Here is an 18,918-nt window from a genome sequence, read left to right as displayed (position 1 = left end):
TCTACTTTCAAGCATGTTTTACTCAATATAGATCATTAAATCTCAGCAACAAGCTGTAATATCTTACTGAGATCATTTAGGACCAAAACCCTTAAAACAAGTAAAACACTAAAATAAAATCTGCTTAGTTAGAAGAATTATCTTATCAGACAGAAAATAAGCAAATATCACCCTTATTTGAGATATTTAATCTTACTTAGATTTCAGTTTTTGCAGTGTAGTGATGCGCTAATCTACAGATAACACTAAGCCTTAAAGGGGAACATTATCACAAGTTCAAAAGGTTTAAAAACAATAAAAATCAGTTCCCAGTGGCTTGTTTTATTTTACAAAGTTTTTTTCAAAATTTTACACCTCCCGGAATATCCCTAAAAAAAGCTTTAAAGTTCTTGATTTTCGCTATTTGCGATGCGACTGCCCATTTCCCTGTGACATCATACAGTGCTGCCAATACAAACAACATGGCGGTTACCACAGCAAGATATAGCGACATTAGCTCGGATTCAGACTCGGATTTCAGCGGCTTAAGCGATTCAACAGATTACATATGTATTGAAACAGATGGTCGGAGTATGGAGGCAGATAGCGAAAACGAAATTGAAGATTGAAATTGAAATTAAAGCTATTGAGCGAATAGCTATTGACGCTATTCGGCCATAGCATGGGTGTACCTAATGAAGTAGCCCAAAGCATGGCTGCCTTATTAGCATCGCCGGTAAAATGTGCGGACCAAACGATCAGGACTTTCGCATCTTGTGACACTGGAGCAACTTAAATCCGTCGATTGGTAAGTGTTTGTTTTGCATTAAATGTGGGTATCTAGTTTCAAATGTACATACAGTTAGCGTAAATAGCGTGTTAGCATTGATTAGCGTAGCATGTTAGCATCGATTAGCTGGCAGTCATGCCGTGACCAAATATGTCTGATTAGCACATAAGTCAACAACATCAACGAAACTCACCTTTGTGATTTCTTTGACTTAATCGTTGCAAATGCATCTGCAGGTTATCCGTACATCTCCGTGCCATGTCTGTCTTAGCATCGCCGGTCAAATGTGCAGACACTCTGGTACATTCAATGGGGGTCTGGCGGCAGATTTCTTGCCGGTGGTGCAACTTGAATCCCTCCCTGTTAGTCTTGTTACACACACCGACGAGGCATGATGTCTTCGAGGTTTCAAAAAATAGTCGAAAAAACGGAAAATAACAGAGCTGAGACCCGGTGTTTGTAATGTGAAAATGAAAATGGCGGGTGTGTTACCTCGGTGACGACACGTTCTGACGTCATCACTACAAGACCGATAAACAGAAAGGCGTTTAATTTGCCAAAAGTCACCCATTTAGAGTTCGGAAATCGGTTAAAAAAATACATGGTCTTTTTTCTGCAACATCAAGGTATATATTGACGCTTGCAGAGGTTTGGTGATAATGTTCCCCTTTAAATACACTTATCTCTTATAACTCCAAAATGTTATTGTGCAAATCAATTTACCGTGTTTTCTGGACAATAGGATTATAAGGCGCACTGCCGATGAGCAGGTCTATTCAGGTCTTTTTTCTTACAAAAGGTGCGCTGGATTATAAAGCGCATTAAAGGGGTTATATATATATATTTTTTCTAAATGTAAAACACTTCCTTGTGGTCGACATCAGGGTTCCCCAACCGTTTTTCCATTGGGGTCCGGTTTAATGTATACGTTAGTTTCACGGATCGGCTTTCCACACGTGGCAAAAAATGAGCCTTTGGCTACAAGCTGACACATTAAATAAATGATAAATAAATAAATGGGTTGTACTTGTATAGCGCTTTTCTACCTTCAAGGTACTCAAAGTACCCATTCACACACACATTCACACACTGATGGAGGGAGCTGCCATGCAAGGCGCCAACCAGCACCCATCAGGAGCAAGGGTGAAGTGTCTTGCTCAGGACACAACGGACGTGACGAGGTTGGTTCTAGGTGGGATTTGAACCAGTGACCCTCGGGTTGCGCACGGCCACTCTCCCACGCCGTCCCTTAACATTAACATTTTATATGTCCATTAATGTGCATTGTCTCATGTACTATAATTAAATTGTTGTAATATAGATCAATTAACAAGCCTATTGGTGTGTTTAGTGGGACAGGCGGAAGATCATTCGAAGAAACTGCGGTAGTTTATAAGTCAATTAATGTTTCTGTGTCACGGACCGGTGGTTGTTGACCACTGGTCTACATAACATGTAATGGTGGTTCTTTGGCCACAATGTTTTACAGATCATCTTCAACAGCGTCTTCTCCCCGTCATCTTTGTTGTAGCGGTGTAGCGTGCAAGGACGGGAGTTGGAAGAAGTGTCAAAAGATGGAGTTAACTGTATGAATGACAATCAATAACGGAGCAGCATCTCCTCCTACGGAAAAAAAACACACCGGAAATACAGTATGTCCCGTGAAAAAGCGTCCGACCAGAACTGTAATAACTAAAGTTCCTTGAGTGAATTAAGTAAACTCACTACACCGGTATGTTTTAGCACTTTCATGGCGAGTTTACTGACATATATAAGTAAAAAGTTTACACTATATTACTTTAATACTTTAATTACTGTAATAACTAATGTTCCTTGAGTGAATTAAGTAAACTCACTACACCGGTATGTTTTAGCACTTTCATGGCGAGTTTACTGACATATACAAGTAAAAAGTTTACACTATATTACTTTACTTAAATCCATAACGGAGCAGCATCTCCTGATCTGTGACTCACTCGGGCAACAACGCTGGAAATGTGTCCCATGAAAAATGTCCGACCGGAACTCTAATAACTAAAGTTCCTTGGGTGAATAATGTAAACTCACTACACTGGTAGTTTTTAGCGCTTCCATAGCGAGATATAGTGTAAGTTAAAACTAGGGATGTTCGATAGTATCGGACTGCAGATATCGGAAAAAAAAGGTTTTAAAATGTCATATCAGATATTATCGGTATCGGTTTTAAAATTGTCGGTATCGGTTTCAGAAAGTAAAATGTATGACTTTTTAAAAAGCCGCTGTGTACAGGGACGTAACGAGGAGTACGGAGCGCCAATAAACCTTAAAGGCACTGCCTTAGCATGCCGGTTCAGTCACATGTCTAGGGCTTTTCACACACACAAGTGAATGCAAGCACACTTGGTCATACAGGTCACACTGAGGATGGCCTTATAAACAATATCAACACTGATAAAAATATGCAAACCCACACCAAGCAAGAATGACAAACATTTTGGGAGAACATCTGCACCGTAACACAACAAATACCCAGAACCCCTTGCAGCATTAACTCTTCCGGGACGCGACAATATACACCCCGCTACCACCTATCCCCCCACCACAACTTCCTCATGTTCTCTCAAGGAGAGCATGTCCCAAATTCCAAGCTGCTGTTGTGAGGCATGTTAAAAAAAATAATGCACTTTGTAACTTCAATAATAAATATGGCAGTGCCATGTTGGCATTTTTTTTCCATAACTTGAGTTGATTTATTTTGGAAAACTTTCTAACATTGTTAAATGCATCCAGCGGGGCATCACAAAAAAATTAGGCATAATAATGTGTAAATTCCATGACTGCATAAATCGATATCAGTTGGTATCGGAATCAGTAATTAAAAGTTCGGAATATTGGATATTGACAAAAAAGCCATTATTGGACATCTCTAGCTGGAACTTTATGCTACTTTATATTAGAAATGGCAACTGCGGAATATAAATGCCCCATAACAAGAATTTTGCGAAAAAGAAGAAGCTCATCGACTACGGACTACAGTTGCGGAATGTGCGCAAATTTCCAGGACTTAAGCAGATCTCAAATACACATCAGCAGGCACCAGAAGGTAAGAAAAGTTGGTTTGGCATAATACCGTAAAACAAAATAATTTGTGTGTTAACGGGTGCCATTTTGTGCCATAGTAATACTTGTATCTCTGACTACGGTAGCCGTAATGGGCCGACAATCCATGAAGCGTCGCATCTTCAAAGGCATACTAAAACATCTTGACAGATTTGATGAGTTTTTCAATGGAATATTTAAAGTTTTGGTGTTGTTAACTGGCATCATATTGCAGTCTACATGTATCTGTTATGTACGACTGGTCACACTTATCATTACAACATGTACCGAATAAAATTGCTTTGAGGTCGGTAAGCACAACCAGAACTATTCCGTACATTAGGTCGCATTTTACTGCGAGGTTGTTCCCCCGGGATGCAAACGGACCACTCTGGACGACAGCGTGAGGTAGGAGAGGATTTGTTTATCATAAATCATAGCTTAAACCAGGGGTGCCCATTACGTCGATTGCGAGCTACCAGTCGACCGCAAGGGGTGTGTCAGTCGATCTCCAGCCAGGCTTTAAAAAAAAATAGACCTAAAAATTTGTGATCATCAATCTTCACCAAGACGTCACTTAAATGACATTCACGGTACCGGAGGGTCTTGTGAGATGACGCTGGCTGCTGCAAGATCATTATTATGAAAATATGACCGAGAGGAAGGCGAGAAACACTTTTTATTTCAACAGACTCTCGCGCCGTACTTTCCGTCAAAACTCTGAAGACCGACTGCACATTTCCTATCTTCACAATAAAAGCCCTGCTTCATGCTGCCTGCGCTAACTAAATACAGAGTCTCGGAAAACTGGCGTGCACAAGCGATCCCTCAGAAAGCTGGCGTGCACATCACTTGTGCACGCCAGCTTTCCGAGACTCTTATTTTGTTAGCGCAGGCAGCATGAAGCAGGGCTTTTATTGTGAAGATAGGAAATGTGCAGTCGGCCTTTAGAGTTTTGACGGAAGGGACGGCGCGAAAGTCTGTTGAAATAAAAAGTGTTTCTCGCCTTCCTCTCTGTCATTTTTTCATAATAATGAACTGGCAGCAGCCAGCGTCATCTCACAAGACCCTCGGGTGCCGTGAATGTCAATCAAGCAAGCTACGGAATTTGCCGCCAATGTTTTTCTTGTAAAGTGTATGGAAGCTGGATGAATTAGATGCCAAAAACCAACCACTTCCATGTGGTATTGTACAGAAAGGACAACTTTTTCTCCTCCATTTGAAAATGTGGGCGTTATCATCATTACTGTCTGATTCCAATCAATGCAAGTCATCAGAATCAGGTAATACACCAACTTATATTCTTGTCTTTGTGAAAGAAAGACATCTATATGTGTTACACATGCTTGTATTATCATTAAACACATTTAACTTGTTTACAAAAATGTCTCTTTCATAAATAAATAAATATAAATGATATATATAAATGAGGTAGATCCCCTCGAGTTGGTCAATTGAAAAGTAGCTCGCCTGCAGAAAAAGTGTGAGCACCCCTGGATTAAACCAAAAACAGGAAACAAGCAAAATAAAACGTGCCGATGGCACGGGAAGCTAAGGTAACCACTTAGCACTGGAATAATGAACTAAAAGCCAAGGAACAAGAAATCAACCTATTTGACTTCTGCATACAGCAAACAATGAAGCCAAAGAAAATAAATAGCTTTCTGATTAGTGCTCGGCAGCAGGTGAACGTGCCAAACACTAATCAGAGGCAGGTGAAACCAATTAGTAGCCATGGTAGCAAAACAAACCCAGAAGTGCACAAAATCGGAACTAAGGGAGTCCAAAACTAACAAAACATGAACCGGCTACATATCATGACAACCGGGTTATGAAATGAATCCCAGGCGCGGCCACCGCTGCTGCCCACTGCTCCCCTCACTTCCCAGGGGGTGATCAAGGGGATGGGTCAAATGCAGAAGACACATTTCGCCACACCTAGTGTGTGTGTGACAATCATTGGTACTTTAACTTTAAAATGGAACAGCATCATACTCGACAAGTGTCCTTCTTCTTCAACCAAATCAGGTCAAATAGAGTTGTTGCAGAAGCAAAATGTTGTAAGTAAGTACATTTTATTTCTAAAGTGCTTTTCACTGATGAAATCACAAAGTGCTGTACAAAACATAGGAGGAGTAAAACAACAATTCAATTAAAACATAATAAAAATAATACAAATATGGTAGTTAAAGAGTGCATTAATTAAAGTTAAACTTTAACTTAAGTACCAATGATTGTCACACACACACTAGGTGTGGCAAAATTTGTCCTCTGCATTTGACCCATCCCCTTGATCACCTCCTGGGAAGTGAGGGGAGCAGTGGGCAGCAGCGGTGGCCGCGCCCGGGAATTATTTTTGGTGATTTAACACCCAATTCCAACCCTTGATGCTGAGTGCCAAGCAGGGAGGCAATGGGTCCCATTTTTATAGTCTTTGGTATGACTCAGCCGGGGTTTGAACTCACAACCTACCGATCTCAGGGCGGACATTCTCACCACAAGCCCACTGAGTAGGTTTAAAAGCTTTAATAAAAAGATAAAATGTTTCTTAAAAGGGTCAAGATCACGAAAGGGACAGGTACAAGTTGTTCCAGCTATAGCTTGTAATGCCAGTTATAAAACTGGGTAACATATGGCACACTGCCAAAGCTTAACCTATTGTTACTATAACAATCTACAAGGTTAATATTGTCATGTCTGTAAATTAGGTTTATGTTTGATCATGTTTTTGGACTTTTTTTCCCCGTTTTGCACTTCCTGGTTTTGTTTGTTTCCATAGTTACGCATTAGTTTCCACCTGGTCTCCAAGTCACCCCCCTGCCCTCAGTCCCACACCTGATTCTCATCAACATAGCGACTATTTAAATCAATTGTTTTCTGTTTATCGGCCTGGGAACTTTGCTACTGCTTGTGCTTATGCATTCTGTTTGCTGTTTACTGCACATCCTTCATGCCCTGCCACGCACCTTGCTGTTCATGCCCCTTGTTTTTGTAACAGTAAGTGTTTTGTTTTAGTTTTTTTTCATAGCCATGCCATCATGCTGTTTTTGTTGATAGTTCATTATTATTCATGCCATCGAACAAGTGTTTTTGTTTCATGTTTGTATTTCGTAGTTTAGTATTCGTACCTCCTTGTGAGCGCCTTTTGTTTGCTTTTTTTGTTGTATTTAGTGCGTAAATAAATTAATCATGTACCTGAATTCACGCCTGGCTCGTTCTAAATTTGCTCTGCATCGAAGAAGCAAAACAAATTCAAGTCACAGTCCTGACAAATATAGGTTGATTCTCTCTCTTCCCCTCCATCTTTCGGTATTCCTTTTTTATCTTTTAGTTATCATTACGTATATGTATTTTTGCATTTGAACAACTGTATTGTTGATAATAGAGGACAATTGTTGGTATTTTTCATGATCAATAGCGCTATTTCTGTTGGTATTTGTATTGCTCCAGTTGCAGTGTAAAAAATGCTCATTGTCATTTCTGTGTTTTTATTAATTTCGCTAACAGCTTCTTTGCTACCACTGTTACCATCATATTTGTACATATTGTATGTACTGGTGTTGTTCTATTATTGTTATTAATGTGTTTGCTGTTGTTGTTTTTGTCTCTCTGTCTAATCCCCCTCTTGTCCCGACAATTTCCACCTCGGGCTTCCTTTTTTTCACTTTCTATCCACTCCTGCTCCGGCCCGTCTGCACCAAATGATAATATAAATACATTTAATAAAGTTAAATTTAAATAAGGCACTAAGAAAAGTATCACACACTTCTCTTTTGTAAAGTAAATCTGAACAGTCGATAAGGGCATCTACATCAACTATATGATTCTTGCTTGATGTACAGCTTAAGTTGTTCAACAGTTCAGGGTCTTGTCGTATTTTACGCCTCATTATGCGCCACACATTTTCGATGGGAGACAGGTGTGGACTGCAGGCGGGCCAGGAAAGTACCCGCACTCTTACTACGAAGTTGTAACACGTGGCTTGCATTGTTTTGCTGAAATAAGCAAGGGCGTCCATGATAACGTTGCTTGGATGACAACATATGTTGCTCCAAAACCTATATGGACCATTCAGCATTAATGGTGCCTTCACAGATGTGTAAGTTACTCATGCCTTGGGCACTAATACACTCCCATACCATCACAGATGCTGGCTTTTGAACCTTGCGCCTATAACAATCTGGATGGCTATTTTCCTCTTTGTTCCGGAGGACACCACATCCACAGTTTCCAAATATAATTTGAAATGTGGACTCGTCAGACCACAGAACACTTTTCCGCTTTGCATCAGTTCATCTTAGATGAGCTCAGGCCCAGCGAAGCCTGCGGTGTTCCTGGGTGTTGTTGATAAATGGCTTTCGCTTTGCATAGTAGAGTTTTAACTTGCACTTACAGATATAGCGACCAACTGTAGTTACTGACAGTGGTCTTATGAAGTGTTCCTGAGCCCATGTGGTGATATCCTTAACACACTGATGTCGGTTTTTGATGCAGTACCGCCTGAGGGTTCGAAGGTCCGTAATATCATCGCTTACGTGCAGTGATTTCTTCAGATTCTCTGAACCTTTTGATGATTTTACGGACCGTAGATGGTAAAATCCCTAAATTCCTTGCAATAGCTCCTTGAGAAATGTTGTTCTAAAACTATTCGACAATTTGCCCACAAAGTGGTGACCCTCACACCATCCTTGTTTGTGAATTACTTAGCATTTCATGGAAGCTCTTTTTATACCCAATCATGGCACCCACCTGTTCCCAATTAGCCTGCACATCTGTGGGATGTTCCATATAAGTGTTTGATGAGCATTCCTCAACTTTATCAGTATTTATTGTCACCTTTCCCAACTTTTTTGTCACGTGTTGCTGGCATCAAATTCTACGGTTAATGATTATTTGCACACACACAAAAAAAAAAAATGTTTATCAGTTTGAACATCAAATATGTTGTCTTTGTAGCATATTCAACTGAATATGGGTTGAAAATGATTTGCAAATAATTGTATTCCGTTTATATTTACATTTAACACAATTTCCCAACTCATATGGAAACGGGGTTTGTAAAAGTATGTATGCCTCACCTGGTGATTAGTTCACCGCACGTCACTGGTTGACGGCAGTGACCCTCCAAAGACTTTGTACAATAAACTACTCAATTCCAGAGAGCTGAACACTGGCAATCAGCGCGGGAGTCTGGCTTATTGTAACTTGGCCTGTGTGCGCTGATTAATGTGTGATGTAGAGTAATTCCCATACTGCTGCATGTGCAGTTCAAATCCTCCATCGTGGCAATAAAAGAGCTACAAGCCCATTACTCACTGAGAAGCGTACACACACACACTAAATCATGCCCAATAAGCACAGCAGAGCACGCATTTAATCATCAGGTGGATGCAGGGAGCAGATCCACATTCCAACATTATAACCTTTCACATACCTGTCTCACATCTCTTCCCGGTGAATCCTTGCAGGCAGGCGCAGTTGTTGGGCGACAGGCACGTCCCGCCGTTCTGGCACAAGCCGTCGCACATGGCTGAGTAAGAAAATAAGGAAGAAGGAGACGCATTACTCCACAAGACGAACGAGCACTAATAAGTATGCAATTAGACCAGCAGCAGCGTAACGTGCGTATTTGCATAGAAAATAAGAGCTAATTTACTGCCGTGATTCATTATGATGAATGCTTCTCACCAAGGTTAATGCAAAAAAAAAAAATGTTCATTATCCACGGTCGGGATGTTTGTTAATGAGTGTCCACACGTTGACGGATGAAGTAGATAAACATACGTAAACATTCATTTGCTGAGCTTTATCTTTTAAAATATGTATTTACAAATGGTAAAAAAACAAAACAGAATACAATGACTTTCAAATCCTTTCCAACTTATACTCAATTGAATGGACTACAAAGACAAGATATTTAATGTTCAAAGTGGTAAACTGTGTAATTTTTTGGCAAATATTAGCTCATTTGGAATGTGAGGCCTACAACATGTTTGAATAAAGCTGGCACCAGTGGCAAAAAAGACTGAGAAAGTTGAGGAATGCTCATTAAACGCTTAATTGGAACATCCCACAGGTGAACAGGCTAATTGGGAACATGGTTGGGTATTAAAGCAGCTTCCATGAAATGCTCAGTCGTTCACAAACAAGGATGGGGCGAGGGTCACCACTTTGTGAACAAATGCGTGAGCAAATTGTTTAACCTTCCTCTTGTGTTAGCTTCCTGTTACCATCTCTTATGTTAACGGGTCGGTTTTGACCCATGTCTTAAATCAGCTGTAAAATACACTAAAAACGATTATCTATCATCCAATTTGTTTCTTATCTCTTGGTTGCCTTGCTAGGCTTCCTAATCCATGAAAATATTGTTTTTTAATATTTTTGGTGTGGGCCATTGGGCCTGTTTTTGTCAGTATACCCCACGATTTCAATTTAAAAAAATGGTAAAATGAACCTCAAGAGAATTGTATAAATAAATAAAAAATAAATAAAATGTTGTGTTACTTGACTACAACTGCGGGATATTAGAACACATCTCTTAAATAAATTGTATTTATGTTTTCATTTTAATCATTTTATACTGAATTGACCTCACATGTAACTTTGTTTGTTTTTGTACTGGATAACAAGGTAAAATGAGAATCCCCTAAAGCTCACATGATTGGGAGAGGAGCTGGCTGTCAGTGTGTTTAGATTTAACTGTAATTATTGCTTGAAAATCTTATTTTTATAATTGGGTCAAAACCGACCCTAACACCAAGGTCATAATTTCAACCAGAGCATTTTATAATTTAGTGAAACACAAAAAAAATGTTTTGTTTTGTTAAAATAGAGGTTCCTGACAAAGTCAAAAAGCCTTGATGCAAAAAACATAAATGTATGTGTTTTGTTATGCATTTGAAAACTAAAACGGGTCGGAGGTTAACGAAGGTTAAGAACATTTCTCAACTAGCTATTGCAAAAAATTTAGGGATTTCACCCTTTACAGTCTGTAAAATCATCAAAATGTTCAGAGAATCTGGAGAAATCACTGCACGTAAGCGATGATATTATGGACCTTCAATCCCTCAGGTGGTTCTGCATCAAAAAGCGACATCATTGTGTAAAGGACATCACCACATGGGTTCAGGAACACTTCAGAAAAACACTGTCAGTAACTACAATTGGTCGCTACATCTCTAAATGCAAGTTAAAACTCTACTATGCAAAGCGAAAGCCACTTAACAACACCCAGAAACGCCACCGACTTCGATGGGCCCGAGCTTATCTAAGATGGACTAATGCAAAGTGGAAAAGTGTTCTGTGGTCTGACGAGCCCACATTAAAAAAAAATTTGGGAAACTGTGGGTGTAGTGTCCTCCGGATCAAAGAGAAAAATAACCATCCGGACTGTTCTAGGCACAAAGTTCAGTTCGAACATTTAATATCTTGTCTTTGCAGTCTATTCAATTGAATAAAAGTTGAAAAGGTTTTGCAAATCACTGTATTCTGTTTTTCTTTAAAAATTACCCAACGTGCCGACTTCACTAGTTTTGGGTTAAGTATATGTTCACTCTCTATCTACAACACAGGTGTCATACTCAAAAGCCTGGAAATAATATGTTTCAATAAAGTACTGTAACTTTTCTTACTCAATGTATTCTTTCTTTCTATTTTGGGAGAAAAAAAACATTTGTACTCCATGTAACTTAAACATTGTCTAGTTATGTAAAAATGTATTATCAAATATTCAAATAGAATTAGATACTAATAATGATTTTAAAGCTAGTTATCCATCACATATTCTGTGGTTTTTACAGCATTTTTCCCTAAATATAAAAAAACTGCACTTTTTTTGACTGTAATAAACTGGGGTGCCCTTTGGCATTTACAGTAATACACCCAAAAAATCTACAGCTGTTGATTTGCATTGAAAAAGAAACAAACAAACTGGCAACACAAGTGCCAAAATGTTACTGTAAAACTGCAGTTTTTTTAAATTTACAGTAAAAAAACAAAAACAAATGTACCGTATTTTCCGGCCTGTAAAACACACTAAAAATCCCTCTTTCTTCTCAAAACAGTGCGCCTTATAACCCGGTGTGCCTAATGTAAGCAATAAGTTTGGTTGGGCTTACCCACCTCGAAACTATTTTATATGGTACATGGTGTCATGATAAGTGTGACCAGTAGATGCCAGTCAACCATAAGAGATAAGTGCAAGCTGCACTATGATGGCAATATGACACAACTCAACAAGACTAATATTTTAAATATTCCATTAAAAGTATCGAACATTACACACGGCGCTCAAAAATCCATCAAAATGTTTTAGTATGACTTTGGTAAGCTATGAAGCCGTCCCCGAAACGCCTTCCAAAACAAAAGGCGCTCAACAATGGAGGTACATAACTTGGCTAATGAACAAAAACTTGCACAAGGGCAGAAACTATGAACATGAAACCAAACTCGATAACTGTGACATACAAAAACAAAAACTTACGTGGCATGTTAAGAAGCAAAACTATGGACAGTATGAGTAACATGGCATGAAATGAGCTGAGGTAAAGTTGCCAGGCTGACTTCCTGGCAACTTTCGGTTTAAATAAGTGACATGATTAGTGAAAACAGGTGCGGACTCCAAATGTGACACAGGTGAAACTAATGGTTGCTATGGTAACAAAGCAAACAAGAAAGTGCAAAAACAGAAAACAATGGAGTCTTAAACAAAACAAAACATAACTCAACAAAACATGATCACAAGACATGACGAAGAGAGAGAAGAGAGAGAATTTATATTTATATAGCGCTTTTCTCTAGTGACTCAAAGCGCTTTACATAGTGAAACCCAATATCTAAGTTACATTTAAACCAGTGTGGGTGGCACTGGGAGCAGGTGGGTAAAGTGTCTTGCCCAAGGACACAACGGCAGTGACTAGGAAGGCGAAAGCGAGAATCGAACCTGGAACCCTCAAGTTGCTGGCACGGCCGCTCTACCAACCGAGCTATGACCGCCCCAAAGGTATGCCAAGGGGTACGTGAGATTTTTTTTTAATATTCTAAAAATAGCAACAATTCAAAAATCCTTTATAAATATATTTATTGAATAATACTTCAACAAAATATGAATGTAAGTTCATAAACTGTGAAAGGAAATGCAACAATGCAATATTCAGTGTTGACAGCTAGATATTTTGTGGACATGTTCCATAAATATTGATGTTAAAGATTCCTTTTTTGTGAAAAAATGTTTAGAATTAAGTTGATGAATCCAGATAAATCTCTATTACAATCCCCAAAGAGGACACTTTAAGTTGATGATTACTTCTATGTGTAGAAATATTTATAATTGAATCACTTGTTTATTTTTCAACAAGTTTTTAGTTATTTTTATATATTTTTTTCCAAATAATTCAGGAAAGACCACTACAAATGAGCAATATTTTACACTGTTATACAATTTAATAAATCAGAAACTGATGACATAGTGCTGTGTTTTACTTCATCTCTTTTTTTCAACTAAAAATAACTCTATAAACAGCCCATGCAAACATGTAGATCATGGGTGTCAAACTCTGGCCCGCGGGCCAAATCTGGCCCGCCGTGTAATATAATTTGGCCCTTGAGGCAATATCAATTTAGCATTAGAGCTGGCCCGCCAGTGTTATACAGCGTCGGTGCCGCTGTAACACCGCTAATACTCATACTTGCCAACCCTCCCAATTTTCCCGCTAGACTCCCGAAGTTCAGTGCCCCTCCCGAAAATCTCCCGAGGCAACCATTCTCCCGAATTTCTACTGATTTCCACCTGAACAACTATATTGGGGGCGTGCATTTAAGTCACTGCCTTTAGCGTTCTCTACAACCTGTCGTCACGTCCGCTTTTCCTCCAAACTAACAGCGTGTCACATAATATTTGTGGCTTTTACACACACACACACACACACACACACGCACAAGTGAATGCAATGCATCCTTGGTCAACAGCCATACAGGTCACACTGAGGGTGGCCGTACAAACAACTTCAGCACTGTAACAAATATGCGCCACACTGTGAAGCCACACCAAACAAGAATCCATCCATCCATCCATTTGCTACCGCTTATTCCCTTTCGGGGTCGCGGGGGGCGCTGGCGCCTATCTCAGCTACAATCGGGTGGAAGGCGGGATACACCCTGGACAAGTCGCCACCTCATCGCAGGGCCAACACAGATAGACAGACAACATTCACACTCACATTCACACACTAGGGCCAATTTAGTGTTGCCAATCAACCTATCCCCAGGTGCATGTCTTTGGAAGTGGGAGGAAGCCGGAGTACCCGGAGGGAACCCACGCATTCACGGGGAGAACATGCAAACTCCACACAGAAAGATCCCGAGCCTGGATTTGAACTCAGGACTGCAGGAACTTTGTATTGTGAGGCAGACGCACTAACCCCTCTTCCACCGTGAAGCCCCCAAACAAGAATGACAAACACATTTCAGGTGAACGTCCGCACCGTAACACAACAGAACAAATACCCAGAACCCCTTGCAGCACTAACTCTTCTGGGAAACTTCCAGCAAACTGAATAATAATTAACGTTTTATTCATGCATTTTCTCTTGCTACTTCAAAGCTGGCTTCACGGTGGCAGAGGGGTTAGTGCGTCTGCCTCACAATACGAAGGTCCTGCAGTCCTGGGTTCAAATCCAGGCTTGGGATCTTGAATGTTTGGTTCATTCATTAGTTTCTTATTAGCCTGTGGAACATTTTTTATATTTACCTCAGAAAATTGCAAATGGAAAAAAAAGGCATACAATTTTTATTTAAATTTGATTTGATATGTCATTGATATTTTTTTATTATTATTATTGTTATTATTATTTGAAACTCCATTGTGCATGTCACTATAAAGTTATATAAGCCTCGCGTGTTCAATATTTAATGCAAAACTTGTTTGGGTCCCTATTAAAAGGTTAATTTGTTCAACCTTGGCCCGCGGCTTTGTTCAGTTTAAAATTTTGGCCCACTCTGTATTTGAGTTTGACACCCCTGGTCTAGATGAAGAAACACGATCAAAACCTTTCATTTGGGCTGACTTTAAAAGTGATGCATATTTTCTCTCAATGCCAACAAGTGGAAATGCTGCAGCTCCTCCATAAACATTCTATTCCTTTTCAGGAAGGAGGACACATTCCAATAAAGTATGTATTTACAGCAGTAGCATGTCTCATTTTATGCATCCTCTATTAAACACTTCCTAAGTGAGATGCTTCAATCCCATTACCCCATGCACACTTTAAAGCCCCTCTAAACAGCACTGTTATGAGCAGCCGGTTGTATAGCTGATTGTCATGTCTGTCATGCAGAAAGAAAACAAAAAAAAAACTAATTCGGGGTGAACTCCACTTTGCTGTGATTTGTTTTATTTCTCTCAAGGTCCAGGAAAATGGTGCAGCTCCTCCATAAACATTTTTGCAGTCAATTCTTCAGGAGCGGGCATACATTCCATCGAAATGGACGTAATATGCAGTTTTTACAGAGTTCTTAGGTTTGTTAACAAGAACAAGAAAGTTTGATCACATTACTCCTGTACTGGCTCACCTGCACTGGCTTCCTGTGGACTTAAGATGTGACTTTAAGGTTTTACTACTTACGTATAAAATACTATACGGTCTAGCTCCATCCTATCTTGCCGATTGTAGTGTACCATATGTCCCGGCAAGAAATCTGCGTTCAAAGGACTCCGGCTTATTAGTGATTCCCAAAGCCCAAAAAAAGTCTGTGGGCTATAGAGAGTTTTCATTTCGGGCTCCAGTACTCTGGAATGCCCTCCCGGTAAAAGTTTGAGATGCCACCTCAGTAGAAGCATTTAAGTCTCACCTTAAAACTCATTTGTATACTCTAGCCTTTAAATAGACTCCCTATTTAGACCAGTTGATCTGCCGTTTCTTTTCTTTTTCTCCTATGTCCCACTCTCCCTTGTGGAGGGGGTCCGGTCCGATCCGGTGGCCATGTACTGCTTGCCTGTGTATCGGCTGGGGACATCACTGCGTTGCTGTTCTGCCTCCGCTTGGGATGGTTTCCTGCTGGCTCCGCTCTGAACAGGACTCTCGCTGCTGTGGTGGATCCGCTTTGGACTGGACTCTCGCGACTGTGTTGGATCCATTATGGATTGAACTCTCACAGTATCATGTTAGACCCGCTCGACATCCATTGCTTTCCTCCTCTCCAAGGTTCTCATAGTCATCATTGTCACCGACGTCTCACTGGGTGTGAGTTTTCCTTGCCCTTATGTGGGCCTACCGAGGATGTCGTAGTGGTTTTTGCAGCCCTTTGAGACACTAGTGATTTAGGGCTATATAAGTAAACATTGATTGATTGATTGATGTAACGTGCTTCAGTCAAATAACGGAAGCACACTAAAAACCCCGCTAAAGAGCCCCACATTTTTTTTTAATTTTGCAAATGTATTCAAAACTCCTAAATCACATGTACATAAGTATTCGGTCTTTGACCAATACTGAGGAATAGCAATTACAAGCTTGGCACACCTATCTTTGGGCAAGCTGTGAATACTTATGTGCATGTGTTTTTTTTTTTTAAATCTACAAAACTTAAAAACAAAACACAAACACACTGTTATAGGGTATTGTCTAGAATTTTGAGGATAAAAAATAATTTATTACATTTTGGAATAAGGCTGTACAATAACAAAATGTGGAAAAAGTGAAGAGCTGTGAATACTTTCCGGATGGATTGTACAGCCCCCCCCCCTTATTTAAAAATGGAATATTTCACTTTTGTCTTGACAATTCTGCAAATAATAGCCCAAAATGAAAATGGTTAAAACATTTTTTGGGGGTGAGAGGATTTTTGCAAATTTTGTAAAAATAAACAGGATAAATACACAGGAGTGGTTGTCAAGTCTCTAGAAAACATGTAGAAATTAAACAAACCAAAAAACTAATTTGGGTGGATTTATGTTAATTCTCCCAAAGTCTAAGTGAACGGTGCATCTACTTTATAAACATATTATTGTAGTTTTTGTTTGGAGTTAGCAAAAAATTCCACTAAATGGAAAATAGTATGCAGTTTTTCCCCACAGTTCCTACATTTCTTAACATATATGACATGGGTCAGTCAAAATACCCAAAACACACTTAAACCGCTTCTAAACAGCCCTGTTCAGAGCAGCCTGTTTTAGGGGTGGTTGTCAAGTCTTTAGAAATCATGTAGAAAGAAAACAAACAAAATCAAAATTGGGGTGAACTCCACAGTCCTGGGATTTATGTTATTTCTCCCAAAGTCTAAGGGAATGGTGCAGCTCCTTTATGAACATATATTTTTGTCGTAGTTTTTTGGAGTTAGCATAAAATTCCACCGAATATGCAGTTTTCCCCACAGTTCCTAGGCTTCTTAATAATATACATGACACGGGTCAGTCAAAATACCCCAACACACACTTAAAACCTCTTCTAAACAGCCCTGTTCAGAGCAGTCTGTTTTAGGAGTGGTTGTCAAGTCTTTTGAAAAAACGTAGAAATTAAACAAAAACAAAAAAACACATTTGGGTTGATTTATGTTAATTCTCCCAATGTCTAAAGGAATTGTGCAGCTCTTTTATAAACACATTTTTGTAGTATTTTTGGGGGGAATTCACATAAAATTCCATCAAGTTGGAAATGTTGTGCCGTTTTTCTTCATTTCCTAGGTTTCTTAATAACATACATGACATGGGTCAGTCAAAATACCCCAAACACACTTAAAACCTCTTCTAAACAGCCCTGTTCAGAGTAGCCTGTTTTAGGGGTGGTTGTCAAGTCTTTTGAAAAAATGTAGAAATTAAACAAAAACAAAAAAACACATTTGGATTGATTTATGTTAATTCTCCCAATGTCTAAAGGAATTGTGCAGCTCCTTTATAAACACATTTTTGTAGTATTTTTTGGGGGAATTCACAAAAAATTCTATCAAGTTGGACATATTGTGCCGTTTTTCTTCATTTCCTAGGTTTCTTAATAACATACATGACATGTGTCAGTCAAAAAACCCCAAGTACACTTAAAACCTCTTCTAAACAGCCCTGTTCTGAGCAACCTTTTTTAGGGGTGGTTGTCAAGTCTATTGAAAAAACTTAGAAATCAAACAAAAACAAAAAAAAATAATTTGGGTTGATTTATGTTAATTCTCCCAAAGTCCAAGGGAATGGTGCAGCTCTTTTACAAACATGTGTTTGTAGTATTTTTTGGAGTTAACATAAAATTCCACCAAATGGGAAATAGTATAGTTTTTCCCACAGTTCCTAGGTTTCTTCATAATATATAGGACATGGGTCAGTAAAAATACCCCAAGCACACTTAAAACCTCTTCTAAACAGCCCTGTTCAGAGCAGCCTGTTTTAGGGGTGGTTGTCAAGTCTCTAGAAAACATGTAGAAATTAAACAAACAAAAAAACTAATTTGGGTTGATTTATGTTAATTCTCCCAAAGTGTAAGGGAATTGTGCAGCTCCTTTATAAACACATTTTTGTAGTATTTTTTTGAGGAATTTGCATAAAATTCTATCAAATTGGAAATATCGTGCCACTTTTCTTCATTTTCTAGGTTTCTTAATAACATTTTTGACTAGGTCAGTCAAAATACCCCAAGCACACTTAAAACCTCTTCTGAACAGCCCTGTTCAGAGCAGCCTGTTTTAGGGGTGGTTGTCAAGTCTTTAGAAAACATGTAGAAATTAAACAAAAGAACTAATGTGATGTAATTTATGTTAATTATCCCAAAGTCTAAGCGAACGGTGCAGCTCCTTTATAAACATATGTTTGTAGTATTTGTTTGGCGTTAGCATAAAATTCCACCAAATGGGAAATATTGTGTAGCTTTTCCACAGTTCCAAGATTTCTTAATAACATGTGACGTGCTTCAGTCAAAATACCCAAAGCACACTTAAAACCTCTTCTAAACAGCCCTGTTCAGAGCAGCCTGTTTTAGGGGTGGTTGTCAAGTCTCTTGAAAAAACGTAGAAATTAAAACAAAAAAACTAATTTGGGTTGATTTATGTTAATTTTCCCAAAGTCTAAGGGAATGGTGCAGCTCCTTTATAAAAAT

The 18,918-nt window shown here is 39.1% G+C and overlaps 1 protein-coding gene across 1 annotated transcript in view; it reads right to left on the bottom strand.

Annotated features, from left to right (window-relative positions):
• Positions 1-18,918, bottom strand: part of LOC133563738 (protein kinase C-binding protein NELL2-like) — a 142,336-nt gene that overhangs the window by 89,961 nt on the left and 33,457 nt on the right. The window contains exon 3 of the mRNA XM_061918036.1: positions 9,282-9,377. Within this exon, the coding sequence (XP_061774020.1) occupies positions 9,282-9,377 (96 nt within the window). The remainder of the gene's footprint in view (positions 1-9,281; positions 9,378-18,918) is intronic.

The sequence above is a fragment of the Nerophis ophidion genome, linkage group LG12 (genome assembly GCF_033978795.1).
Source record: "Nerophis ophidion isolate RoL-2023_Sa linkage group LG12, RoL_Noph_v1.0, whole genome shotgun sequence".
In the NCBI taxonomy this organism is placed as follows: Eukaryota; Metazoa; Chordata; class Actinopteri; order Syngnathiformes; family Syngnathidae; genus Nerophis; species Nerophis ophidion.
This window is presented reverse-complemented; position numbering and strand designations above follow the sequence as displayed.